Source organism: Vigna unguiculata, chromosome 11, assembly GCF_004118075.2.
Source record: "Vigna unguiculata cultivar IT97K-499-35 chromosome 11, ASM411807v1, whole genome shotgun sequence".
NCBI classification, from domain to species: Eukaryota; Viridiplantae; Streptophyta; class Magnoliopsida; order Fabales; family Fabaceae; genus Vigna; species Vigna unguiculata.
In genome coordinates this window covers 5,326,333-5,353,943 of record NC_040289.1, presented here as the reverse complement: position 1 = coordinate 5,353,943, position 27,611 = coordinate 5,326,333, and the positions used below count along the sequence as shown (strand labels likewise).

General features: G+C 32.8%; 1 protein-coding gene across 1 annotated transcript; it reads right to left on the bottom strand.

Moving 5' to 3' along the window:
• Positions 1-15,262: 15,262 nt before the first annotated feature.
• LOC114169224 (G-type lectin S-receptor-like serine/threonine-protein kinase CES101) lies at positions 15,263-18,867 on the bottom strand. The gene is made up of 7 exons (XM_028054277.1): positions 17,195-18,867; positions 16,956-17,060; positions 16,646-16,848; positions 16,352-16,562; positions 15,984-16,221; positions 15,746-15,896; positions 15,263-15,667 (listed from the first exon to the last, which is right to left on the bottom strand). The coding sequence occupies exons 1-7, from the start codon at positions 18,372-18,374 to the stop codon at positions 15,371-15,373; spliced, it is 2,385 nt and encodes a 794-aa protein (XP_027910078.1). The 5' UTR covers positions 18,375-18,867; the 3' UTR covers positions 15,263-15,370.
• Between the last annotated feature and the right edge of the window lie 8,744 nt (positions 18,868-27,611).

Below are 27,611 nucleotides of genomic sequence, written 5' to 3'. Positions count from 1 at the left end.
CGCTTTCATTTTAGCATGGACACGTTTAACACTTTTTTTTTTTCACACAGAAAAAATTGAGTTAATATTTATTAGAGGTCCATGATAGTTTGAATGTTTACGATAAAAGGAAGTTTAAATTAAACAAAATGGTTGAATATATATTTCCTCTATTATTGTGTATAACTTTATAAATGTGTAATTTTAGTGTTAATAAATCTAACTACAATTTTTTATTGATTATTGACATATATAATTAAATTAGGTTATAAATATGATTTTAGTCCCTTAATTTTTTTAGAAATAATTGGACTTAGTCCTCCTTCGATAACTCATTCCAACAAACTAGAAAGAGAGCCTAACTCTTGTACACGTCAAAACACATTATCGTTAGGAGTATAATTGTCAAAATGAGTTAGGACCCGCGAGCCAACCTGGGCCATCACGGATTTGGACCGGGTTGGGTTGAAATTTTTTTTACAAATTTTAATACGGGTTGATTTTTGACCTGACCTACCTAGAACTTGGCTCACCTGGATTGAACCCGTGGTGAGCCGAGTTGGCTCACCAACCCGCAAATGAAGGGTCACAAAGTGTTTTTTGTTATGTTAGGCTTTGCATTTGGGTCAGATTAGGTTGCTTTTTTAGTCAACACATAAATAATTTGTATTTTTATGATTTTGGTTTGTATTTAGATTGTATTAAAGTTTATTTAGATTTTAATTAGAAACATAATTTAGTTTTGACAGAAAAAAATAATAAATTGTATTTTTTTAATTATGTGAGCTTGTGAGCCAACTCGTTTAACCCACCAACCCATGGTGGGTCGGACCGAGTTCGAATTTGTTTGGCTCGCTAATAAGTGAGCCGGGTTGGGTTGGCTCACTAAATGATTAACCCGCGGTGGATTGAGCTGGGCAAGGTCAGGTTACCCGTTTTGGCAGCTCTAGTTATGGGTGTCAAAACGGGTTTGTCTGACCTGTTTTGGCCTACCAAAAAATGGTTGGGTCGGGTTTACCCACCACAATGAAACGGGTTGGATACTACAACTCATCCCGCCTCAACGTAGGTCGATGGACTGGCCCGCCACTTTTGTCTTTTAATTTTTAATTTTTATTATTTTTTTAATTTTCTTTTTTAATTTTTGTTTATAAATTAGGTATATATATATATATATATATATATATATATATATATATATATATATATATATATATATTAGTTTATATAATATATAATTTTTTTTTAATTTTTAAACAAAAAAAATATAAAAAAACGGTTTAGCGGGTAAGGCGGACCGAGTTATAGCGGGTTGACAAGTTAGAAATTCCAATATGGCCCGTTCTTTTCTTGACGGGTCTGACCCGCTTTGACATGCCTAATTATCGTCTCTAGTGAGCTAAAAACATGATTTGTTAATCACTCAAACTTTGAATTTGGATAAGTCATGAGTGGCTTGTGAAAAGAATACATGGTTGAGTCACATATGGCATAAAAAAAATACTTGAATAAATTCTGCCATAAGCAGTTAGGAGCCAAAAGAATACTCAAGTCAATCCAAAAATGACTTGGGTAGCTAAAATATTGAATATGAGGTGCCTAAATGAGTTGGTTTTTGAATAGCGTTTTAAATGTATATTATTTGATTTTTGATGTCGCTTTTCACTTTGAATCAGGTGTTCCTGTGATTGAAATGACTGAGTGTGAGTGTTAGGCTGAAACAGGTGAATTTTCTCTTTGGATAATAATTAACTTGTGTTTATTCGTGAATGGTCGATACATTTACATTACTGATTAGTTTTTCCTTTGGATTGATGCCAATTTTATAAACTTAACGTTTATACATGAATGGTTGATTCATATATCTTCATCATTTATTGATAAGTTTTAGCTCTGGATCGATGTAAATTTTATAAACTTTTTACTTTAAAATTTGTAGTGACTTCAAGACACCAAAATTTACCAAAAATTGAACATGTTTGGATCGAAAATGGAAGGTGACCTAAACAATAAAACGATACTTGAATGCTTCACATTACTTTGAGAGAGTGTTATAAGCATTGTATAATAACTTCAATAAAAAAGACTTAAATTAGTTGAGATTTCCTATGTTTAATGTTGACTCTTAAAAGAGGAAAATGTAAAAAAAAAAAAAAAAAAAAAAAAAAAAAAAAAAAAAAAGTTGTTTTAGCCTTTAAGTCTTGAGTACCTTCCCTCATCAGAAATCTGAATAACTATAAGAAGCCACCTTCCATGCTCTAGAAATCTTGCTTCTTGCTTCTTTCAACTTGCAACCCATTTTTCTATGCAATTGCACGCCATAAAAAAAAAAAATATATATATATATATATATATATATATATATATATATATATATATATATATATAATGCTATGGAGGTTGACCAAGTCTAAGCTTCATATAGGGAATTGGTGTAGAAACTGAAACCCCTTTGTCTTAAATCTTGTCCAAACAGAAGCCGAGGATCCCTTTGGTTCTCTACACACAAAAACCTCACTGTATTGTATATGTGAATGTGATTTTGCACCACAATCGTGTGAGGGAAAATATAATTGGTGGTAGTAGTTGTACATGTAATTTATTGCCTAATATGAATCTTTTCTTTTGAGTATTTGTTATAATGTGTGTCTAAGTTGTTTCAATCGTCTACCATAATGCCATAACCTGTCGATTATAGTGTTGTTGTTGCATTTAAAAGCTCTTTGTATTTGTTGAAAATGAGACTTTAAATGTGAACTTATATGAGATCTGTGGTACAGAGAAAGAAAATATTTACCAACTAAATATACTACTTGTAAAATGAAACAACCTTTTTCAAAATATAAAATCAGTTTTAAAAAATAAATAAGTACAAATATTAACTTTTATTAGGGGTTATATACGGATAGAAAAATTTGATGGTGTTCGTATAGAATTTTTCGTTTTTTATAATAGTTACAATAATATACATTTATAAATTAGCTTGGTTTCAGCAATGTAAGTCGAGATAACAGAACATTTTAGAATTAATGTTTGCAACTCGTATTCTAAGTATGACCAGTCTTTTTTTTTATTGGAAAGAAAAAGAGAAGACCTTTAGTAAAAGAAGAAAAGTATCAGTTATCTTTACTGAAATAATTGATAAAATATCCGATATTTCACCAAAAAAATATGTTTTATTAATAAATAATTTTAATGATCAAAAAGTTGTTAATTATTATAATAATTAATTTAGATACTAATTTACAAAATAAAAGTTATTGGTAACTAAAATAGTCACTATTGCGAAAAAAGAGTTATAATTTATTTCTAAATCGATTTCTAAAATTTATCGACTAATATTTTAACTATCAAAGGAAATTTATTACTGATAATGTTAATTTTTACCATTATTCTAGCTATATTTCATTAGCAAAATCATCTCTTCCAAAGCTTTTAACCTATTTAATCCTCAATTTTACCTTACTTTTGTAAATAAATACATTTTGGGTTACATCTATCTAAATATACCATTAATCCTCATTTTTTGTGTCCTTTTTGTAGATGGGAAGCTTTGTCCAAAAATCCAGATTAATGAGTGACCCGGAATAGCAAGGAGAAGAAGAAAAATGTCAACAGGAAGCGCCTGGCGACACGAAGCAGGCGCCAGGCGGAACAGACCGCCAGTCAAGCACCAACCAAGCGCTAGCCAGGCGCCCCTGTTACGAACCGCCTGGCGGTAACTGGACACCGCCGGGCGGTAGCTGCCAGTTTTGCCCACTGTTTGCTCGATACCGCCTGGCGGTGAGACCCTTCCGCCAGGCGCCAGTGTTCGCTGATGTGGCAAGTTGGCTCCTTTTCTTCTGTTTTCGCGAGGGGAAAAGGATCTTGGACATTTTGGAGCTCGAACAACACGTCTTGGAGCGCTTGGAGGAGTGCTAGGGCTTGTGGGAACAGCTCCATCTTCCTCTTTGTGTCTCCTTCCTCTTCCATTTCCATTTTGTAAGCGTGAGCTCTCCATGACAATGGAGAGCTAAACCCATTTTTGTTGGGGTTAGATGTAGCCACTGAACTCTTATGTATTTTCGAATGGGTTGAATATATATATGCTTCTTCCATTGATTTCTAGTATCTTTGTTTATGCATTTAAAGCTTGCTTTGTTTTACCCATTCATTGCATGATATTTGGGTCATTAGGTATTGGAAAATATCTCTTGAAACCTTGAATTGGAACAAGATACCTAATGGAACTTGTATCTAGGAATGGAACTTGACCCATTAGTTGTCTTAAACCCTAATTTGTAAAGCGGGTTTGTTTATTTAGGGATTCAAGGAATTGACTCTAAATAAGGAAACCTAGGCTCATTCAACTAAGGAATTAGAGTTTGAGTAAACTTGTGGGTTGACATTAGTAATTAATGGAGAAGAGTTTTATTGCTTAATATACATGAGAGTGAAGTAGGTGAAGTCTAACTCCAACAATATCAATCCATTGCATTTCTAGCCTTTACCATTTTCTAGAGTCTTCAAATATCCAAGTTCAATTTTAATTGTTTATGAAATATTTACTTTCTTGCATATAAAAACCCAAATCATGAATTTATTCATTAGTTTAAATTAGTCACTAATTACACAACTATTTAGTATACACGAGTCTCTTGGGAAACGATATCCCGGTCTTACCGGTTACTACTTGCGCGACTTGGTACACTTGCCAAAGTCATAACAATTACTAAACATCAGTGACCAATTTAACAATCAATTATAATTTTTCATTAATAATAGTGACTATTTCTGTAGCCAATAATTTTTTCATTTGTAAATTTGGTATCTAAATTTGTCACAATAATGATTAACAATTTTTTGTCAATAAAATTTGTTGTTAATGAGACATATTTTTTTTAGTGTTCGAAGGTAGTTCTCTTATAAACACTTCTAACTAAAAAGGTCAGTATTTTATAAATAAATTAAAAAATTCAATTTTATAAAATTAATAAAAAATCACTACTAGATATATGAGTTTTAATAACATTTAAAAAATGTTGCTAAAGCCTAAAAAAATGTTACCATTTGCAAAGGTAACATTTATACACATGTTATGTATAGTACATGTTACAAAAAGGCTTTAGCAACATTTTTATCTATATTTAGCATCATTTTAAAAATGTTACTAATTAGTGTCTTTACTAACATTAGAAAAATGTTACAAATTTAGTTTTTTGTAACACTTGGAAAATGTTACCAATACATTTTCTAGCATTTAAAAAAAATGTTACCTCTATATATATTCTAACATTTCAATAAATGTTACCAATAATCTTGTTTTGTAACCATTAAAAAATGTTACAAATTGTCTTTTTGTAACAATTAAAAAATGTTACAAATTATCTTTTTGTAACATTTTAAAATTGTTACTAATTTATCTACTTGCTACACATAAGGAAAATTCAGCAATCTAATCTATTTTGCTATTTATTTTTTATAAAATTATGTTAAAACATAGAAATACTAGTAATGTATCGTATTTCTCAAAAGCAAAGCAAGAGCAACCATGTAATCTGAAACCTCATGTCAAAGCCATGTCAAGTTGAGCCTCAAGTTCACAAGTGCCAAACCAGAACAATTTAAGAAAAACAGATGGCCAACTAACTTTATTAAGGTCATTTTAAATCCTGAACAAATTATCCTTTCAAGTTTGTTTACTTTCATTGTTCCAACCTTTTCAAACACCAACCACTTGCAATCTGCATCAAATGTCTCCCTTTTGTAGTGATATACTATCGTATAGAGGGAGATATGGAGGAAAACGAGGCAAAGCTCCCAATGGCATGTTGAAAGCCCTCTCCAATGCTCTATAAATATTCTCTGCATGCCTAAGCTTTCATCTTTAACCTATCCACCTGAAAAGTTTGAGAATTCAGCTCATGTTAACTGCATATAGAGTGTAAAACAATGGAATACTATCATAGTAACTACTCAACGACAATAATGGTGGTAAAAAAAGAATTCTCTCAACATGATACCTGCCAATATAAAGCGTTTTAATAATGTAAGCACTGAGTAGACCGGCCTGCAAGGTGATATGGACATATCAGACCCTATGATGCACACATGATATATGTATCCACTGCCCAAAACAAGTTCTATGAGCTACATTGATTTAAGAAACGTGTTAATTGCTCAAACTTTTGCATCCTCAATTGCTTTTTAATCATTAACTATACTTGGCTAAATCTGATTCAACAAGGTCTGCAATTTAATAACCTCTCTGGTTTATTGCTTCATAGTGTAATCATATCATGCATACAAAACATTCCCCTGCCTTGATTTGGAAGAAAGCTGCTTCACTGCTATTATTTTCCCATCTGATAAATTTTCCCATCTGATAAATTTCCCTGCATATGGAGCAATGCAATATAGTTGTTGGGTTGGAATGCTGATTTTTCCCTCAAAAGTAATATCTTCAATTAAAATAGACTCATAATAATTGAGGGGGTATGCCATATTATCCAAATTACCTTGTACATAGGACCAAACCCTCCTTCTCCAATTTTGTTGGCTTTGTTGAAGTTATTTGATTTGTCGTAAGGTAAATATACCCATTTGCAGTTTTAACCCCTTTAGCTCTGTCAATTAAACATAAAAAGACTGTAAATTTAACTGCATACCCTAAATTTAGGCTCATAAGAAAATTCATGTTGCATGCAAGAGTTCATTTTTGTACATTGAAAGTCCTTAAGGTGAAGCACAAAGGTTATCATCATGACAGAATAAGTTATTTGCAATTACCTTTTGCTAAAGAACTTTTCTGTCCTATAAATTATAAACATAAAAGAGATGACTTGTGCCTATTCAAGAAATACAGTTCACACCTCTGTCTCACTTTTACTTGTGCCAATTTCAAAATATCTGCTCAAGCAAGAAAGGTAAAAGAAGAAATTCAGCACAGATAAAGAACAAAAATCAAACACTTCTATAGCTGACGAAGGATATCAATAACGATAGCCCTAATGATTTATTCTTTATAAACATCTTTCAGAACATTGTATATACAACAACATGCAGAAAAAAAAAACATAAAAGCATCAAAAGAAATTCCCTCCGAAACCAATTCTAGCACTCAAAACTAAGGATGACAACAGCAACTAGAAATTCAGAATCGGACACCACATCAACAAGTATAAGAACGATAATCATAAGCAATAGCCAGAAACAAAAGGTTAGAGAAAACAAAAACAGTGTTGTGGCATGAGGGGAATATATATAAAAAGTATGATAAAAATTGAAGAAAAACATAGAAAAAGAGATCATACAACTGGCCATATGCATCTTAATGAGCTTAAAATCCTCCAGTGTGATACCTTTTTCCTTGTCAAGTGTATTCACCATATCCACATCTTCCTGGTCCAGAAGATGCTTGCTGCAAGGTTCATAACCCCAAGAATACCAAATTACAACACAGATGCACACAGAGAGAAAGAAGGAATCTTGGGGAGGAGATGAAACATACTAATGAGATGATGTCCAGAAATTGGCAGCCATATTTCTTCAGAAGTTGTGATTAGAAATAATGGTTTAGAAGTAACTAATAATTTCTTGGCAGGGTGCATAATTATGTTGCAACACTTAATTCCAGCTTGCAGGCAAATTGGAGACAAGAAAAGTTATTATAGTTCATTCTTAAAGTCACCGATTGTTCTATCTATTAAAAATCAGGTGTATATATATAGTTGTATAGTTAAATATTAAAAAAAGGCATTAATCAGTTCCTTCTATTGGACAGGAAAATAATTTGGCCAATCATAAGATCATAGAACAATTCCACATTACACCAAAAGAATAAAAAGGACAATTTATAGACCATCAGAATGCAGTCTTTGCAGCAGTTGAATAAAATATACACAAATAGTTGTTGCTTTTACAAAGTAAATGAGGAAAAAAAAGAAAGCCACGCACCAAGACTCCAGGAACAAAGCTGAGGAGAATTATATGCCTTGAAATCCCTGAAATGCATAACCAGCGACATAATACAACATAGATGAAAATAATTTATTTTCTCACATCCAGCAGCAAATTTTCCAGTACAACATGGGCAGAGGAATAACCATGACAATATGGAAACTAAAGAAGTAGGCACACAAAGAGAAGCCATAAAAAACCATTCCACTCAAACATAACCCTTACAGCCCAATCGAAGACAGCCAATAATGTCATTCATTCAGAGGAAAATAAGAGAGTCAAAAATCTTTAATTTTACCAAAGTCTAATCGAAAACAGCGATGAATATCGTTCAGTGGCGAAACTTGTCAAGATTTAAATCCAGATATCATAACGCAAACCCTAAGATCCTATAAAATTCATCTGTACACACAAAATCAGTATATCTTGAAACAAATAATTGGACTTCAATTCAAAATGACCAAAATACTATATTAATTATTATCATCCTAGTTTGTATCAACTCACAAAACAGTAACTATTTTCAAACAGAATTGTTATCATTTTTACCCAATAATAATTTGCCTTAAACAAATAATCTTTCCAGAGCATAATCTTTCAAGCTAAAACCATCATCGTCGTCCAAGTCTTTAACACCATCATTTTTAGTTCCATTAAAATGAGTAATGTCTAATCATCTTGGTGTATAGTTTCATGCTCCTCAGCCTACTAATTTTAATTAATTTTGATCACTTCTTCTTAACTAATTTTGATTATTCATATATAACAAATATAACATCATTTATCGTGTATTGTTTTAACTATCAAATTTTACTTGGCCAAGGCTGACAATTTGAATGTTTAATTTCCCATTTTTTAGATGCTTCTATCAACTCTGAATTACCCTTTTTCCATTAAAAAAAAGGAAGCTATTAAACATATAATGAAACGCTTAGAAGATGGGGTACATACCAATATAATACACAAGTCCTTTTGAGAATTGAGAGTATCATCACATATGAAAATTTATGCTTTGAAAGTGATGCTTTTATGGAACATTTGGAAAGTTTGAATTTAGGATAACATTATACAGATCAGGCACAAAGCAGAAACAAAATTATACAAAGTTTCTTATTGAAGGACAATTATATAACAATAATTGATTTAATATTCCATTCAAACTGAGATTAAACTGACAAAGCACACACAGGTTTATTTTTCACTCACCTACACAATATCTTCAGGAACACAAAGAACACCTCCCTGCTTTGTGCTGGCTTCACCGATTTGCCCTAATATGAAATTAAAACCAATGAATCAGAAATTTATCAATAATAAAGAGATATATTAAAATTAAAACGAAGCAATTTGAGAGAAATTTTGGAAGAAGCATTAGAATTTTGAAACTGAAAGAGACGTGTATTTACACACAAACCTGAAGATGGCAATGGTTGAAGGATAAGTCAATGGAGACAAAATCACACTTCGGAAGAAGAAGGAAAACGTTGCAGAAGTTGGAGAAGTTAAGAAACAGTCACAGGCACATGAGGTTTGCGAGGTCTGCGAGGTTTGCAAGGCTCGAGTCTTAAACCTAAAATATGAAATTAGACACTTGCAAAGTTGGAGAAGTTGGACACTTTGTTAGTGTATATAATATTACTTTAAAATTAAGTTAAGAAACAGAAACAGAAACATGCCATAAACATGCGGGGTTCTTGGGATGTCTGAAATTAACTTTTAGTGTTTGTTTTTAATTAATTATAATATTGTTTTTAATTTATTTTTAAATAAATTAAAATATTAATTTAAAATCAATTTGTAACAATGTAAAATATAAATAATCGAAAACAATGTTTAAGGTTTGTTGTTAATTTAAATTTATTATTAAATAAATTATAATAATACTTTAAATTTACTTTAAAATAAATTAAAATATTACTTTAAAAAATTAAATTTTAAATTAATATTAACTATTTCAATGTTATAATAAAATTATTATTATCATTTTAAAATTTTACAATTAAGGTAAAAAAATAAAAACTAATTATTTATTTATAGTAACATTTATTTAAAAATGTTACAATATCATGATAACAATATTTATAGTAACATTTTTAATTGTTTATGGTAACATTTTTTTAAAAGTATTACTATAGCCATTTGTAAAGTAACATTTACAATAAATGTAACAAGAAAATGTTACTAAATCTACTAAATCTAGTAGTGAATAAATTTTAAAAATATATAAACTAATTTTAATTTGTAAACGAATTAATTCTTTTATTTTAAACATTATTTTAAAATGTTTGCACCAGATATATCAATATAAAGGTAAATACATTAACAATGGCCGACAAAACACTGTGTTATGGGACCTATACTTTCATTTCCTTTTGCTTTTGAGTAATTTCTATCCTCCATGATTGAAATTTCAAAGATACATGGGATATCATTTTAGCATGGACAAATTTAACACTTTTTTTTTTCCAAAAGAGGGAAATCGAAGTCATATTTATTAGTGGTTCAAGATGATTTCAAAAGAATTACTATATAAGCTCATTGTAATTTGTAAATGAACTTTAAATTAGAAATTATATATATGTTTTTCCTATTGCTATGTATAACTTTATAAATTTCTAATTTTAGATTTTATAAATCTAACATTAAATTTTTCCCGATTTTTTTTTAAATTAAACAATTTTAATTGATTGTCAACATGTATCATCCAATTTAACATTTCCAAGGTTAATTTGGGTATTGTATAAGTTTTTTAACACCAAACAAAAATAGGTAAGAAATGTTCGTATTTGTTATACTAGCTCATATCAAGATACCCTGATTAAACACGAAAAATTGTGAAGCATGGATTCATCGTTATATTGTTGGATTCTATTGTCGAAATGGTTAACTTCATGACAATTTTTATTTAATTCTGTCTTGAAGATATATTATTTTAAAAAATTATATCGTCCTTGTAATGAGCCTCTATTAAGTGATAAAGAAACTCTATCATAAAAATATCATGATAAAAGTTATATTGTTGGATTCTATTGCCGAAATGGTTAACTTCATGACAATTTTTATTTAATTCTGTCTTGAAGATATATTATTTTAAAAAATTATATCGTCCTTGTAATGAGCCACTATTAAGTGATAAAGAAATTCTATCATAAAAATATCATGATAAAAGTTGTCGCAAAGTCGATGAACATTACTAGAGAAATAATTTTTAGCAGAGATTATTTTTAGTATTTTCGGAGGTTTTAACTTCGTTAAAGACGTTACTCATTGGTTTGCTTTTCTCTTAAAAAAATCAGAATTGTTAAGAGATTATCGACGATTTTGACTAACCCCTGATAATTCAGTATTTACCAACGATTATGAACCACGTTATTTACCAGCAGTTATGAACCTCCTTATCGGCAGTTCTGAACCCTCGTTATTTACCGGCAGTTTTGGAAACCTCGTTACTTTACCGGCAGTTCTGGAACCCCTAGTACTTTAGGGAGGTTTTTCAAATCTCTACTAGTTTCAACTTCAGTGTTTTTAAATCCTTGATGGTGTTTTTTACTAATTCATTGTTTATAGATGTTTTTTCTTGATGTTTCAAATCCCTTTAATTTTATTTGTTGCACTTTTTTTATCCACAAAATTCCTAAAACATATCAAATAAAAAGCAAAATTTTATAAATTTTGATATTTCTTTATAACTATATATAACATTTATAAAATCAAGGAACTTTGTCTTTAAGTTCAAGGTAAATAATAAGTTAAAACGTTCAAACTAATGAAATATTATAATATCTTTGTTTCTTCATAAAAGTAAAATAGTGAAAGTTTAATAACATTCTTCGACTATCAATCTTGATTTGAATAATCCCTTTATCCATTAGGAACATTCCCTTGATCAATACCTAACATAACAAATAATCATAATTAGTAATATTTATTACTATATAAAATATATATTAATATATTAAAGATTTAAATATTATCCGTGATGGATGAAACATAAAAAAGTCTTAAGGCAATTCTCCTTGATAGTTTTGTAGAAAGAAAATCATTATTGTTTTCATTTCATTGACGTGTGATGTTAATGAAGAAACCTATTTTAAAACACTGTTAATCAAATTGTCTGCATTGCATTTTACAACATTTATTATATAGACAACATCGTAAAAGGTCTTAATCTTCAATTTTACTTAATCTCCTTCTTAATAATTTTAACGTGCTTACGGAAACATATAAAAAACACATAACTATCTTTATTAGAAATTGTAAGGTTGTATGAGAACTAAAACTCAACCTTTTTTTCTCATGCATAGACTAATTCCTAAGGGTCATTTATATGATCAATTACTTAGTTTAATCTATTTAAAATATCAGAATAAATAAAGAAATAAAAAAAAGATTTTTTTTGTGCACAATCCTATTTTAGCATTCCCAATCTTGCTTTTTTGTTTTTCTTTTACAACTTGATTTTTATTTGGCCTAATTTTTTATTCTTATCCCCACTCTCGACTTTTTGATCACTTATGTTTTTGATAAAGAGGATAGTGATATGATTCTGATAATTAGAAGCAATATCTCTTAAAATGGTTAGGATGAATATTAGTAATGGTGATTGATTTTATGCTCTAATTTGTTGTTAGAATCAATATTAGATATTTTACTCTGATCTGCTATGATTTGATTCTCGTAATGTGCTCATATCATGATTAATTTCTTCCTTATATTGTTCAGTACAATTAAGGTAGCATTACATCATTACATTGGTATGGCAAAGGTGTGTACACCAGTGCAGTAAGGGCTTTTTGCCCCGGTTATTTTTCTCATTTTGCCTCGGGTCTGGAATCGAGACATATTGGGATGAGGCCAAAAGGTACCCCTTTTGGCCTCGGTTGTTACCCGAAGCCATAGAGTTCCTTTTTTGCCCCGGGTCCATGAGAACCGAAGCCATAAGATAAAAATATTTTTTTTAATTAAATTTTTCGCGGCACAAATCTGAAAGTCGATTTTTCGCCGGACCAGAACCAGAATCGTTTCATCCAACAACACCAGAATCAAATAACTCCATCCCTGTAATGAACGCGAACCAGAATCCCCCATCCCAGCAATGAACGCGAACCAGAATCCCCCATCGACGAACCACCATTGTCGTAGTGATGAACGCGAACCACCACTGCAAGCCATCATCGGCGCCACTGCGACGAACGACGAGAAGATAGGAAGAGCTCACCAGGAACCATGAATGTGAGAACGATGACGGTGCAGATTCACGACCTCTGTTGCGGTGACGGTGGCTTTCTGCAGTGGCGGAGATCTCGACGGTGGTTCCTCTAGTGGAGCGCGATGGCGATCTCGTGAAAGGTGCTGCCATGGTGGATCGCGTCACCGTGTTGCAGATCTGGTGCCCTATTTTCGCGTCGCAGTGGTGGCCGGCGCCGATCAGGTTCACGACGACAGCTTCGCAGGTCACGGTGGCTAGGATTTAGGGTTCCCATATGGTTATGTGCGCGCGAGGAAGAAGATGGATAAGATGGAGAAGATGCAGCCGCACGCGAGGAAGAAGTAGAGGGGTTCGCGTTTTTGTGCCCTAATTAAACTATTTGGCCCTGGTTCAGTGCCACCCGAGGCCAATGACATAACCTTTTGGCTTCGGGTCTATTCAACAGAAGCATATAAGCACCTTTTGGCACCGGTTTTTTTTGAACCGAAGCCTATAACCCCTTTTGGCCTCGGGTTTTTCTTGAACCGAGACATAAAAGTTGCCTGAAATTGCAAAATGTCACCGCGTCGTTATATGCTTCGGTTCCTTGCCAATCGAGGCCTATAAGGCGAGGTAAAAATACAATTCTGCACTAGTGGTATAATAGTTTGTCATATGAAAAAGGGGAAAAAAGAAAATATTTTCTAGATTTCTCTCTTTCTTTCTCATTATCACTCATACACCTTTCTACCTCTCCTGGGTAAAAACAAAAATCTTAGGAAAGGAGGCAGAATTAAAAAAAAGAAAAAGAGTAGAGACACTTAATGAACGAGTGAGATTAATAGAGAAAAGAAATTGAAAAGTTTAGAAGGTACGTCATTGCCACTATTTTTTTCTTTTGATGTATGCATTTCTAATTTTTATTATATTTTCTTTTAATATTGTATGTATTTTTACTTTACATTAACCTTTTGCTTTATGGATATTATTTCTTACTATTCATAAATATTTTATTCTAAAAATCATAAAATATAGTTTTTCTAGCATTCAATTTCTTTTAATTACTCGGTAATTGTTCACCAATTAAAAATTAAAATCATAATCAAATTAATAAATTCTGACTCAAGCTAACTAATTTATCGTAGTCAACCCTTTAAATTCAGTGTATGTTGTCCAAGCTTGTTACTAAGGTTTGTTTTTGGAAGTTAATTGGTGAAGAATGGATTGTTTGTTTCTAGAAAAAAAAAAAAGTAGAACAATGCCAAAACATAAATGAAGTTTGCTTTGTTTTGCTTCTTTGTTGGCAGTAAAATTGTTTTCTTTACTTCTATTTGGTTGGTGCTATATTCTGTTCTAAACCTTTTCGGTGGCACTTTCAAAAGTAACTCTTGATTATATATTAATTGGTTTTTGAAAGAAACTAAGGGGAGAACAAGCGGAAAAAGTCAAAAGTACTTCATTATAGAAAAAAACCAATTGAGTGTAAAGACAAGTGGAACCATCCATAGAGTGTAACACATATAAGAAAAGTGGTGAAGTCCATTATTTTTTTTGACAATTTAATTTGAAGTATGTCAAAAACAGGTGGTGATGGAAGTTCTGAAATTGATAGAGCTCAAAAGTTACTAATTGATGTTATAACTTAATGAGAAAACGAGAGAATCCTTTTGATATTCAGTTTGGTGAGTGATAAGTTATGAGATTTATAACCATAGATTAGTCTCATAATATCAATTTGGGGATTCTTATAACTGAAAGCTCTCACAATACAGAAAATTCAATTTTCTATTAAAACTCATGTGGATCATTTAATCAAATCCTTTCTATTGTGGTAAATGTGTCTTTATAATCTTTTTAAGTTATAAATTTACTAACGAAATCTTTCAATTTCTTGCAATTGTATGATTGTTGATTCATACACTATCATATAAATCCTTCAATCATTGCAATGGTATGGTTGTTGACTCAGACACTCTCAGAAGTCAATATCGAATAATCAAATTTCAATTTTAATTTCAAAATTGCGTTATGTACATGAACTAATTAACACAAATATAATCTATGCACACAATTGTTATAGGTGGAGGACCTGAATTCAATTAGCATAATTGAAATTTAAGTAACTGTAACTATATAGTTGCAATATGTTGCAATATCTAGAGAACTAAAATTGATATTAAACCCTATACAAATAAGCTAACTAATTATGGGAGATTAAACTTTACAAAAAAAAAAATGCAGATAAACAAAATCTCGTTCTACAACTTAGGTGGAAGTAGTAATTTCTTCCATAGAGTTAGTATTTAACTCTTCAGAAGACGTTTTGTTATCAAAGTAACTTCTTTCCAAATAGAAAGCAGGTTTTTGAGGCAAGCTAAGTTTTGAACTTTCATTTGTTAACATTGATACAACATCACACATTGTTGGTCTGTCATTTGCATATTGTGCTACACATAAGAGACCCACTTGAATGCATCTTTTCACTTCGTCAATATCAAATGACTCACTCAATGATGGATCTACTAATTGGAGAGGTTCACCTTCTTTCCATAACTCCCACGCCTATAAACATTTTAGACAAATTAGACAATGGAGAATAATATTAAGAAAAAGGAACTCTTTTACAGTAATTTCACATACATGTCCTATTAGATTAAGAGGGAGATCAACATCATATAAGCTAGTGTTTCTTCTCCCACTAACAATTTCAAGCAGCAACACTCCAAAGCTGTATACATCAGATTTTGTAGAAAAAATTCCTTCCATGGCATATTCAGGAGACATGTAACCACTACAAGAAAAAGTTATTCATCATATGACAAAAACAAACTTTATTTACATATTCTTGTGTTGGAAAGAAATAGTTTTGAAAGCTTACTAGGTTCCAATAATCCTACTAGTATTTCTCATGGATTCTTCCTGTGTAAACATTCTTGCCAATCCAAAATCAGAAATTTTAGGATTCATATTCTCATCAAGAAGTATGTTACTAGCTTTCAAGTCTCTATGAATTACTTTTAGTCTCGAGTACTTATGAAGGTAGAGTAATCCTTGAGAGATTCCTCCTATTATATTGAATCGCTTCTTCCAGTCCAATAACTTGCTTCTGTTACAATCTTCTCAATGGAAAGAAATATATATTCTGAGAATATATACTATAGTTAATGGTAACAAAGGAAAAGGACTTTCTTAAGTTGTACAAAGCATGAAACATGTTGCAAAATTAAGTTGTAATGTAATTCTCACCAAATAGATAGTAATCTAAGCTTTGGTTTGACATGAACTCATATATCAGAATCCTTTCGTCTTCATGAATACAATACCCAAGTAGTTGTACAAGATTCGTGTGCTGAAGTTCACATATAAGCACCACTTCATTTTTGAATTCTACAATTCCTTGTCTTGATGTTTTCGAAAGTCTTTTTATGGCAACCTCATGCCCAGAAGGAAGGATTCCCTAAAATGCAAACCAAAAGATTATTAGACCTTTAATAAAGAAACTTCTTAATAACACAAAAATCAATACTTGTTTCATATCACCTTATAAACAGGTCCAAATCCTCCTTGCCCTAATTTGTTTTCAGGAGAAAAATCGTCTGTTGCCGCCAATACTAATGTATAGTGAAACACATTTAGATTTTGTACCATCTTGAATTCATTGTCAACGGCATTGACATCAGAGAATCTATTTGATGTTGCTAAATCTGCCATATTATTCTCAGCCACCCCTTTTCTTTTTTTCTCTGTTTAGATTCAAATATGAATGATAAAGATTGAGATCAAATCAAGGGGTTGAGTTCAATAAAGCATCTAGATTTCAATAAATCTGTTTATTTTATATATAACTAACCTTCAAGCAGACTTTTAGTTTTCTTTATGGCAAGAGCAATTGCACAGATTATTAACAGAGCAGCTACTACTGATACAACAGTTATCCATATCCACATTTTTTTACCTGCATGAAGCATTCGGCATTTACAAACACAAGCTAAAGTTAAATATTAGTAACTTTTATGATACTTTAAAAGTTATAAACTAAATTAAAAGGGAAGTACAAGGAAGTTCTGAAATTCTGTAAGGTCAACATACCTTTGTTATGGGATTTGTTTGTAAGTACGAAAAACTTATGGCCCCCACTTGCAACAGTAGTACCTGTCGTAGAGTTCCACAGAAAGAACACACAACCAGTTCCATCATCATCATCAAAGTATGTGAATCCAAAACAAGTGCAGTTTCTCCAGCACATATCCTGACAATCACTTAGGCCATAACTCGAATTTTCTAGAAGGGTTGCCATGTTTTCATTGGGGTACCCTACCCTGCTGTCAAATACATCACCACGATGCCTACATAAGGGTATCTCCTCCCATCGTTGGCACCCTTCATCTTCGTTGTAGCCATAACACAGATCAGCCCTCGCAACATTATTATCAACTCCATTCCGATTTATCAGCTGCCCAGTTTCTAAAAGCGCCCATCTTGTATGCTCTTCATTGAAAGTGGTGATTGAGAAGTAGCTTTCGTTTTCGTTTGAGACAATCACGTAATGTGTGTCGTGCATGACTCCACCGTTTTCCAGTTTCCCACTTGCCCAACACAATTTTCCTCTTCGCTTGATGATCAATTCCCTTTCAGTGGGTTCCCATTCAAGTTCAAATGCCCCAAGACTTGGTTTTTCAGAAGTCAACCACGAAACCAGTGACCATTTATGACCACTCTTGTGATTCACACCTAACTTCATCCCAGGGAACAAATTATCAGTAGGGTAATCAAAACTTTGCCACAGCGTAGTGTTTGTTCCATTGGGGTGAAGTTGTTGCAGCACAAAGTTGCCTGTGTCCAACAAGGTGGCCACAGTGTTTTTGGAAGGTTGTGGTGAAGAATAAAGGATGATGGGTTTACTATGTTTGGATTCTATTTTCAGCACACCGGAGCGGCTTAGCAACAGCCTTGCATGCCTGTCAACAGGTTGATTTCTATTACCAACCCAAGCCGGCCAATACTCATATTTGGGGGCTAAACCTGATATGATCAAGTAACAGCAGTTGTCAAGTGTTTGAAACCCAAGGCCATAACCGTTTTCAGAACGAACCAGGCCCCAGGAACTCAGATTTTCTCCAGGCTTCAAACTGTTCTTTTGGGAGGTAACGTGGTTACAAGTGATCCACCACCAGAAGCTCAAAGCATACACAAAATTTTGAGGTTTACAACTCACCATCTTCGGTTCTCGCCCGGCAATGTAACAATATGCACCGAATGGGTTCAACATGTGGCGGTTGGCAATGACGAACTCGCTCGTGAGACGCCGCAGCGTGGAAGGAGACCTCGTGAAAAGAGCCTTAGCGTCGCCGATCCGGCCATCGTCGCACCAGCAGCGCCCCACGACGACTTCTGACAACAATCGAACAGGCTATCTCTCATGTCCAAAGCGGAAGAACATGCGAGAACGAAATGCTTCAATTTTGTCAGTTCTCTAATTCGCTCGGAAAAAAAAAAATCAGATTTGATCAAACGGTTTTGAACGGATTAGGTTTCTTTGTTAGTTCTATTTCTGATATCGTAGGGTTATTCTCTGTGCGTGTGGTCGGAAGCGGCTCTAACATGTTCGACCGCGAAACCACCTACGTGCATCGTCATTAGCACGAGATCAGCATCTTAGGGCACCGTCACCAATGTCAGCCTCCGCCACGGACCAAGACGTTGTATATGATGAAGGAGTTTTACATGTGGATGCTTGAGAGATGAAAAATAACTTTACAGGAGGAAAGAGTCTCTTGAAATTATGTTTAGATCTTATTAAAAATAAATAATCAAATAAATAAAATGACTGTGTAAAATAATTGCAAATGAAAATATAAATGGAGTCGGGTGATAAATGTTTCAAAATCCCTTTTAAAAAAAAATAATAACTTTTTATTCCTAAATTTTAACGATTTACTTTTATCATTTCAGATATTATTTTCTAACTGATTTTTTATTATTCTTTTTGTTCATTTTCAATATTTAAAAATCACTTAAAAGATAACACTTTATGTTGTAAAATAAGTTATCAAAATTTAATAATTAAAATATCATCATAAGAAAAAAGAGCACCTTAACGATCCCCATTAAATAATACTCACAAAAATATGGAAACTCCCTCGTTCTAAACATATTCACCAACCTCATCATTTTTCTCATTCTTTTTAGTGGTTTATGTATATCTTTTAGTATTAATGAAAATTATCCATTCCTTTCATGAGATTTTATCTAGTCTAACACATTCAGTTAAAGAAAAATGTAACGTCCCATTAAATTAACAAACATAATTACGGAAACATCGCATGAGATAACATATAGTGCAGTCCTGGAGTTTAAGCCCAACTCCTTACAACATAAGACGCACCATGGTGCCATAGGAAAACCGGTTATAAAGTTAAAAAGGAATATAAAGAGATCATAAGTCAAATGAGTACATGGGTCGTAGCCCTAAGAAAAGCCCAACAAAATAAAACATCAGGTCCAGCCCAGGTGGACTATGCAACGGAATCATCTCCCCTCTGTTGGCCACGAGTACCCCTCGCCTCTGCTCGTATCAATAATTTGATGATCATCGCAAGAGTAGAAGGATAACATACAAGGCATTCAAACAAGAAAGGGTAAGCTAAAGCCAAAAGATTTCATCAATATAATCAAGTACATTTTCACAATCCAATACACACATATCAACCAAGCATGTTATGACTTCTCAAACAATACACTAAGACTCGACTCGACTCATCCGGATACATATAACCTGGTCGGATTCAGTGGATGCTTGCACTTGTGGTGGATACCTCTGCTCACCCCCGAGCTGCTCACCCCCGAGCTATGTGTAAGTGTCACAATGAATCAATTTCCCTCACCATAAGGTTAGCCTTTAATGAATTTCAGGCCTCCTGCTACTCTCACCACAGGATTCAGTCTGCTTTAGGTGAGACTAACTGACTCCTTAGAGTGTCAGGATGCAACCTTACCTTGAATCCTTACCAAGTTATACAGATGGGGCACCACCATGGACACCCACTAACAAGGGTCATGGAATTATGTCCCGACCACTGAAGCACGACCCCGAAGATCTCACCTAGAGATCCCAAGGAATTACGCACTGACACGGACCAATCATGCTCAATAAATCAAAAGGAATTAACCTGCATATACATTTACATATCACACCAGCTCTTTATAGTTTCTCCTCTTTCATTTTCCCGGTAAATCCATACCCATCTATCATTCTTAAACCATAGTGGTGAATTTCATCTCATGCCAATACCATGCTACTTTAATACCAACCATCTTATTTATTTCTCATGCCAAAATCACACAATCGCAACAATCAAGCTTGTAGCCACAGCTCATCTCATGCATCTCCTTTCACAAGCCTCATACATTATATAGAGTACAACATAAACCAAACATTTAATTTAGCCAAACAAGAAAACAGTGTGACCCGCAGCGAATCTCGCTCAAGCTAGGAGCTCTCGCTCAGGTGAGAGGAGTGCCCTCGCTTAGGCGAGATCGCGACAGGGACGCTGGGAGGCTCTCGCATGGCTCGCTTAGGTGAGCCTTCTCGCCTGAGCGAGACAACCCATTGCCCAAAGGTGAGGTTCCTCGCTTAGGCTAAAACAGAAGCAACGTGCCAAGGCTCTCACGCGTGCTCGCTTAGGCGAGCGTCTCTCGCCTGAGCGAGATGGTGCCTCGCTCAAAACAAGAGCTTTCGCCTGAGCGAGAGCTCGAGTGTAGCCTTGGCCTGTTCCTGCAAGTCTCGCCTAGGTGAGACAGGCTCGCTTGGGCGAGTGTATCAAACCTCGCCGCTGTTCCTCTCTGCCAAAAACACATTTCCATACCCAAGCAATAATACCAACCATACCATACTCCCACAGCAACATATAAGCACGAAAATCACCAAAACACAACCAAGGTAACAACCATTGCACCAAACAAGAGGGTTCTAGCTTCCCTTACCTGGAAAACAAGCTAGCAGCTGGGTCCTTGGGTACGAACAATGAACGCAACAACTCTTAGAGTGGATTAGCGAGTTGGAAACAGTGAAACCAGTTCAAAACGAGCTCACCATGACTGACCCTAGTTGAAACCACGAAGAAGGAACTAAATGGAACTAAGGTACGAGTTAGAACAGACTTACGTGAAGTGGGGGTCCGGTTGGAGTTCACTTGGAGAGGGTTGACGACTAACCCTAGTAGAGCTCTGAAACGGAAAGGGAGGCAGTGTTTAGGTTCATATTGCAAAAGTGATACTGAAAGGGAAACCCTAGCAGCTTTAGGGCCTTAGCACCCTATGGGCCAGCCTTTAGGCCCAACAGATTAAGGCCAGCCCTTAAACATTAGGGTAGAGAAATGAAACTGGGCCTTACAAAAAAAGTATTTAAAATTAGATTGGATGAATTGATAATCCCATTTTATTTTTAAATCTAATCAGTTCAACAATTTTTGTCATTTAGTTTTAAATATTTTTTAAAAAGGTATAAATACTTTAAAATTGAAAATAATATGTTTTTAAAAACCATTTTAAAAGTTTGTAACAAATCAAGGTTTATTTAAAATAGATTAAAAAAATATATAAAACTATTTCACTTGAAAAACATTTTGTGTAATTTGGGTTTAAATAACAAAGTTGAAATGAATATCCACTAGAGAAAAATCACATTTTATAACGAATTTTTATACAAGTTATAATTCATCCTTTATAATAAGTGATCAAGTAATAAAATTATCAATAAGATAGCACTTTCTGTATTGGCGCGGCTCAATGATTTGGAAGGCCTCAAGCAAACATAAAAGTGAGACTTTTTATTTAAAATTTCTTTTCCGAGTTTGTTTTGATGCAAAAATATTTATTAATCCGTTTAATTTATAAGTTTCATTTAACATTTAACATTTCATTTAACATCGTTGATCTTAGATAAGTTTTTATTATCTTTAGCTTTGAGAAACTTCTTTTAATTGAGACAACTAATACATGAATTATTAAAATTATTTTATAAGCTATATATAAAACGAATGAATTAAAACAATAAAATTTGATTCTAGTTGTCAAGAAAATAAATTCAACAGTAGACTTGTAGTATCTTAAAGTCTCAAGTCTCTTTTTCATTCTCAAGCCTTAACTTTTTCACAAACATGCCAGGGTTATTTATTTTAAGATGAATCATTAATAAAAATAATTAAAAAATTGTTAATCTTCTTAACTCGATAGTAGGTATTTTTTCCCTAAACTTTAATTATCTTCCTACAAAACACCTAGTTTTGAATTATGCTCCAACTAATCTATTATCCACTACAAGACTAAACCATAATCTAATTAGTAGTTTTGTAGAAAAATTCAGTTCCTTGTCAAGATATGAAAAAAAAAACTCTCGAAACTAGTACATCGAAAAGTACTGAAAAACAAAAATTGGGAAAAAGTAACGCATTTCTAATTCTAATACAAATCCAAAATAGAACAAAAGTAACAACAACACAAATAGAAAAGAAAGACATACTAACCAGAGATGAGGATCAAAAAATTGGTACACACAGTAACATGAGATTCAAGTGATTTAAAGAATGTAATATGGCAAAATCCTAAAAAAATGTACTCTTAAAAGATAAGAAAGGAAGAAGAGGCAAGAGAAGTCACAAAGATAAAAGAAGAAAATATAATTCAACTTGATTATAAGAGAATAAAGATAACTAATCATTCTCTTTCTTGTAAAAAAAGTTATAATTTACTAAAAAAGCTATTTCTATTACTAGTAAAATATTTTTTGAGGTCATTTTTTATCTTAAACATAATTTTATAATTAGTTTAATAGAAGTATATTAATTAGTACTAAACAAAAATTTGAGGCCTTTTTTTCTCAAACAATTTTATAATTAATTTAAAAGAGAAATGTTAGTAGTAAAAAAATATTTTTGAGGTTTTCTTTTTTTTAGGCCTAAAATGAGTACTTTACTTGCTTTACCCCTGAGTCAGTCTTGTACACCTATAGTAGTAATAATCAGTATATACAGTGGACGTGGTTACATTTTTGTAATAAAGAAGAAAATTTTTTATACTAGTACTAATTATAACCAGTATAAAAAATGGTCGTGATGACATAAAAAATAAAACTTTTTATATCGATTCTAATTATAATTGGTATAGAAAGTGGGTGTAGTGTCCTTTTTGCAATAAAGAAGAAAACTTTCTATATCAATTCTAGTTATAATTGGTATGGAAAATAATTTCTTATTTTTTTATTTGTAAACACAGAAACAAAGGGTTCTCAAAGTATTCTCTCTCGTTTAGGGTTTCTTTATGCATGCCATTCTCTCTTAATAACTCCTCCTCATTACCGCTACAACTTGGTCGGGGCATCTTTGCCCTAAAAACATTGTTTGTGTTCATTCTAGAGCAAACTAATAAAGAGAACCTAAACCTTGTATATGTTGAGAGACATTACCCTCTTTAGTAAGCATAAACTATAGTATGATGATATATCTTAAGCAAGGATGTTGTTTAAAGAATATTCGCATTAAGCCAAGAGTTACTTGTTGAAATAATACTTGGGTTAGGCCAAAAGTGGTTGTGGGCTGAATAAATATTTGGATGGTGTCAGTCATAAGTGACCCATTATTTCAAAAGATGAGTTATGTTGACTTAATTGATGACCTGTGGTGTATGTTTTGCAAAGATGTGACAAGAGTAACTTTTGTGCACATTGAACTTACAACAATAAGTATTTGTTACGGTTGTAGAAATTTAGTTATTACCTGAGATGCATTTGTAGAACTTACAGTGATGTGTGATCCTTAGTGGACATCTATTAATTACATAACATGTTTCGTGCTTAGTGGTTTGACTATTAAGTTCATGAAATTGAATGTAGTATGTGTGTTATTTAGGAATTTTTATTATATGAATTCAATGATTTGATGGAACAAGTTGTTTGATAGTTGTTTCTGCAAAAGTTTTTGGATGCCATGAATTTTTAGATTACTATATTAGGCCATAAGAACTCCATTATTTCAAACGATGAGTTATGTGGACATAACTTATGACCTGTGGTGTATATTTTGCTAGCATGTGACAAGTGTAAGTTTTTTGCACATTGAACTTGGAACAATAAGTATTTGTTACAATTGTACAAAATTTGTGATTACCTAATATGCATAATTGGCACAGTAGTCAGAAATGGAAGTTTTGTGAAGAAAGTTTACTCTAGTTGATTAGTTATTACTCATGTGCAAATAAATGATGATCTCCTTTTCCATGCTTGGAGTAGGCATTTCTATTATTGCTTGTACTTTGTCAAGATCCACTTCTATCCCCTTTTGGCTAATAATGAATCCCAACAACTTTTTCGATTTCACACCAAATGTGCATTTAGCTGCATTATTTCGGAGTTTGAACTTTCACAACCTTCCAAACAATCTTTTCAAGTTGACAATGTGCTCTTCTTCAAATTCAGATTTAGCGATCATATCCTCCATATAAACTTCAATCTCTTTAGGGTTCATGTAGTGAAAAAGGGCCACCATCACCCTTTAATAAGTTGCCCCAACATGCTTGAGACTGAATGACATCATCTTATAACAAAATGTTCCCCACAATGTAATAAAGGAGGTTTTTTCCATATCCTCGAGGGTCATCTGGATCTGATTATAACCTAAGAAGCCATCCATAAATGAAAATTATTCTTTGGACTGACCTGATTCAAGTCTCGATAATCAACACACATTCGAACTTTCTCGTCCTTCTTGCTACCCATTGGGGATATCTTGCCCCAGCTAAAAATCCAACATCAAATTGTTTTTTTTACTTCTTTAATTTTCAAGGACATCTTCGATTTCATTCTCCTTAATTTTTGTAGGACCGAAGAACATTCTAGCTTAAGTAGGAGTTTGTGTTGCACTATGTCAACATACAACCTTAACATATCATTATACAACCAAGCGAACATATCTTTGAACTCCCTCAATAGACCACACAATTGTTCATGTATTTCTTTCTTCACAATAGTGCCAATTTTCACCTATTTTTTCCTCATCTACATCTCTCAACTTGAGTACTTCAACATCCTATTGATGGGGTTTTATTTCTTTAGCTTATTGTTCCACTAATCTCAGCATTTAAAGGGGAGGGTTTTCAGTCATCCTCATGATCATCTTCCATATTATCAACAGGGTGCTCAAAATTAGGAATATTGACATTAATATTTTCAAAACATTCATCATCATATTTGCATTATTTGAGTTTATAAAACAGATAAATGAACAAAAGACGATGAAAAACATAAACTATAGATGATTTTAGGGTTAAATATGTTTTTTGTCACACTAAGCATACAAGAAAAATGTTAGCCCATAAAGTCATGAATCCTATAGCTCCGAGTAAAGCAATAGGATAAACTAGAATTATAACATTTTCTCCAAATTAAACATCATGGGTAAATTCTTTATCTCCCAATTGTTCAGTTGCACGTCTAGAAGTCAAGACCACACAAAGTTTGAGCTTTCAGATCCACATCCATCTTTGATTGCCGATATCTGACTAGTGTTAATCCATCCAGCACCCTGGAAGCTCTCCTTGATGTCACATATGCAAATCTTCCCTACCTTTAGTTCTCACCCTTCCATTCGAACCATGCTTCTCTCCTTTTTTTTCTTCCACCAGCCTTCTCTTGTCCTCTTTAAGCCGTATTTGTTTTCAATGACCTCTAAGGGTAGTGTCGACCCTTGCTCATTTTTACCAAACCCTTTTCCGTACTAGTAACCTTCTTTTAACATAATCTTGGTCATCGTAAGGGAAGCACAAGATATGTGTGGGTTTATTAAAAATGGTTCAACATATGTATTTCACACAATTTCCAATGATTGAAAGGTTATCTCAAGAGCTCCCTTCATTGCTTCAACATAACAAGCATATGGGGGCCCTTCATGAGGAGATCCCCATTTCCTAAGACTATTACCAGTTTATCACCCATGCATATTTCGACTTCTGGTGTAGTGTTGAGGGCACCACTACCACAAAGTGGATCCAAGGGCGGCCGAGCAAACAATTATAAGTTAGGAGAATATCCATGACTTGAAAAGTTATTTGGAAGACGCATGGACCAACATGAACTGGCAGCTCTATTTCTCCCATTACTTCTCTCTTTCTTCCATTGAAGGCCTTCACAATCATGACGCTCGACTTCATGTGACACTATCACATGACAACTTTTCTAGTGTTGCTCTTGGCATCACATTTAGTGAGGAACTATTGTTAATTAAAACTTGTGCCATGACATGGTCCAAACATTTCATGGATACGTGTCAAGCCTTAATGTGTCCTCTACCTTCAACAGGTTTTCATCATCGATATATTTTTATTTTTGAATCCGACAAGGATATACCTCATTCCTACGTATTTTCATTCAAAATGAAAAATCAGAGAGCTCGTAGTTTTAAATGAAAAACTATTTGAGAAATTCTTTAATTTTTATTTAGTTAACTCGATGAAGACTAATCTCGCTCCTACGTATTTCTATTCATAATGAAACATCAGAGATCACATAGTTTTTAAAAAATATTTTAGAAATTGTTGATTTCATTCTTTAATTTTTATAATTTTGAAAACCTTTTTATGTTTTTTGGTATTTTAAATTATTTGAAGATGAGTGTTACGTGATGTGAGTGGTCGAATAGACATTAAAGTTAATTAAAGAAAACTATTTTTTATTTTTATTTCTTTATATTTTTTTTATATGTTCTAGAAAAAAAAGTTGAAAATTGGTGTCACGCGACGTGCAGAAACTAAAAGAAGCTAGGAAAAATATATTTTATGATTTTTAAAATAAGATATTTATGAATAGTGGAAAATAATATTCCTAAAACAAAATGCCAAAGTTAGGTGTAAAAAAGAAATACTTACAATATTAAAAGGAAATATAACAAAAATTGGGAATGCATACATCAAAAGAGAAAATAGTGATACTGATGTACCTTCTAAACTTTTCAATTCCTCTTCCTCTCCATTAATCTTACTCCTTTATTAACTATCTTTTCTCCTATTTTTTTTTTTTTTTTGCATCCTTTCCTAAAATCCTAAAATTTATGTATTTTTTTCTAGGAGACGTAAAAAGGTATGTCTGTGTGTTAGTAGTAATGAGAAAGAAAGGAAGAGAGAAGTGTAAAAAATATTTTCTTTTTTCCCTTTTTCATATGAAAAACTGTGTATATACACACATTTGTCATACCAATGTAATGCTAGCCTTATTATACTGGATAATACATAGAATGAATCGATCATTATATGTGCACATTACCATAATCAAATAACAATACATCAGACATTGCTTCTAATTATCTTAATCATATAACTATTTTCTTTGTGTAAAACAAAAGTGATAAAGAAGTCCAGAGTGAGGATAAAAAAAAAATTGGACAAAAAAATAAAAAAGAAGGTGTAAAAGGAAAATAGAAAAGGAAGATTGAAAACGTTAAGCAAGGATAGGAGTTGTAAT

Coding starts and splice junctions, on each gene's coding strand:
- LOC114169224 (XM_028054277.1), bottom strand. CDS start 18,374: ATGTTGAACCCATTCGGTGCATATTGTTACATTGCCGGGCGAGAACCG. Junction 17,061..17,194: donor AAACAAATCCCATAACAAAG/GTATGTTGACCT, acceptor TGCTTCATGCAG/GTAAAAAAATGTGGATATGG. Junction 16,222..16,351: donor CTTAGATTACTATCTATTTG/GTGAGAATTACA, acceptor TCCATTGAGAAG/ATTGTAACAGAAGCAAGTTA.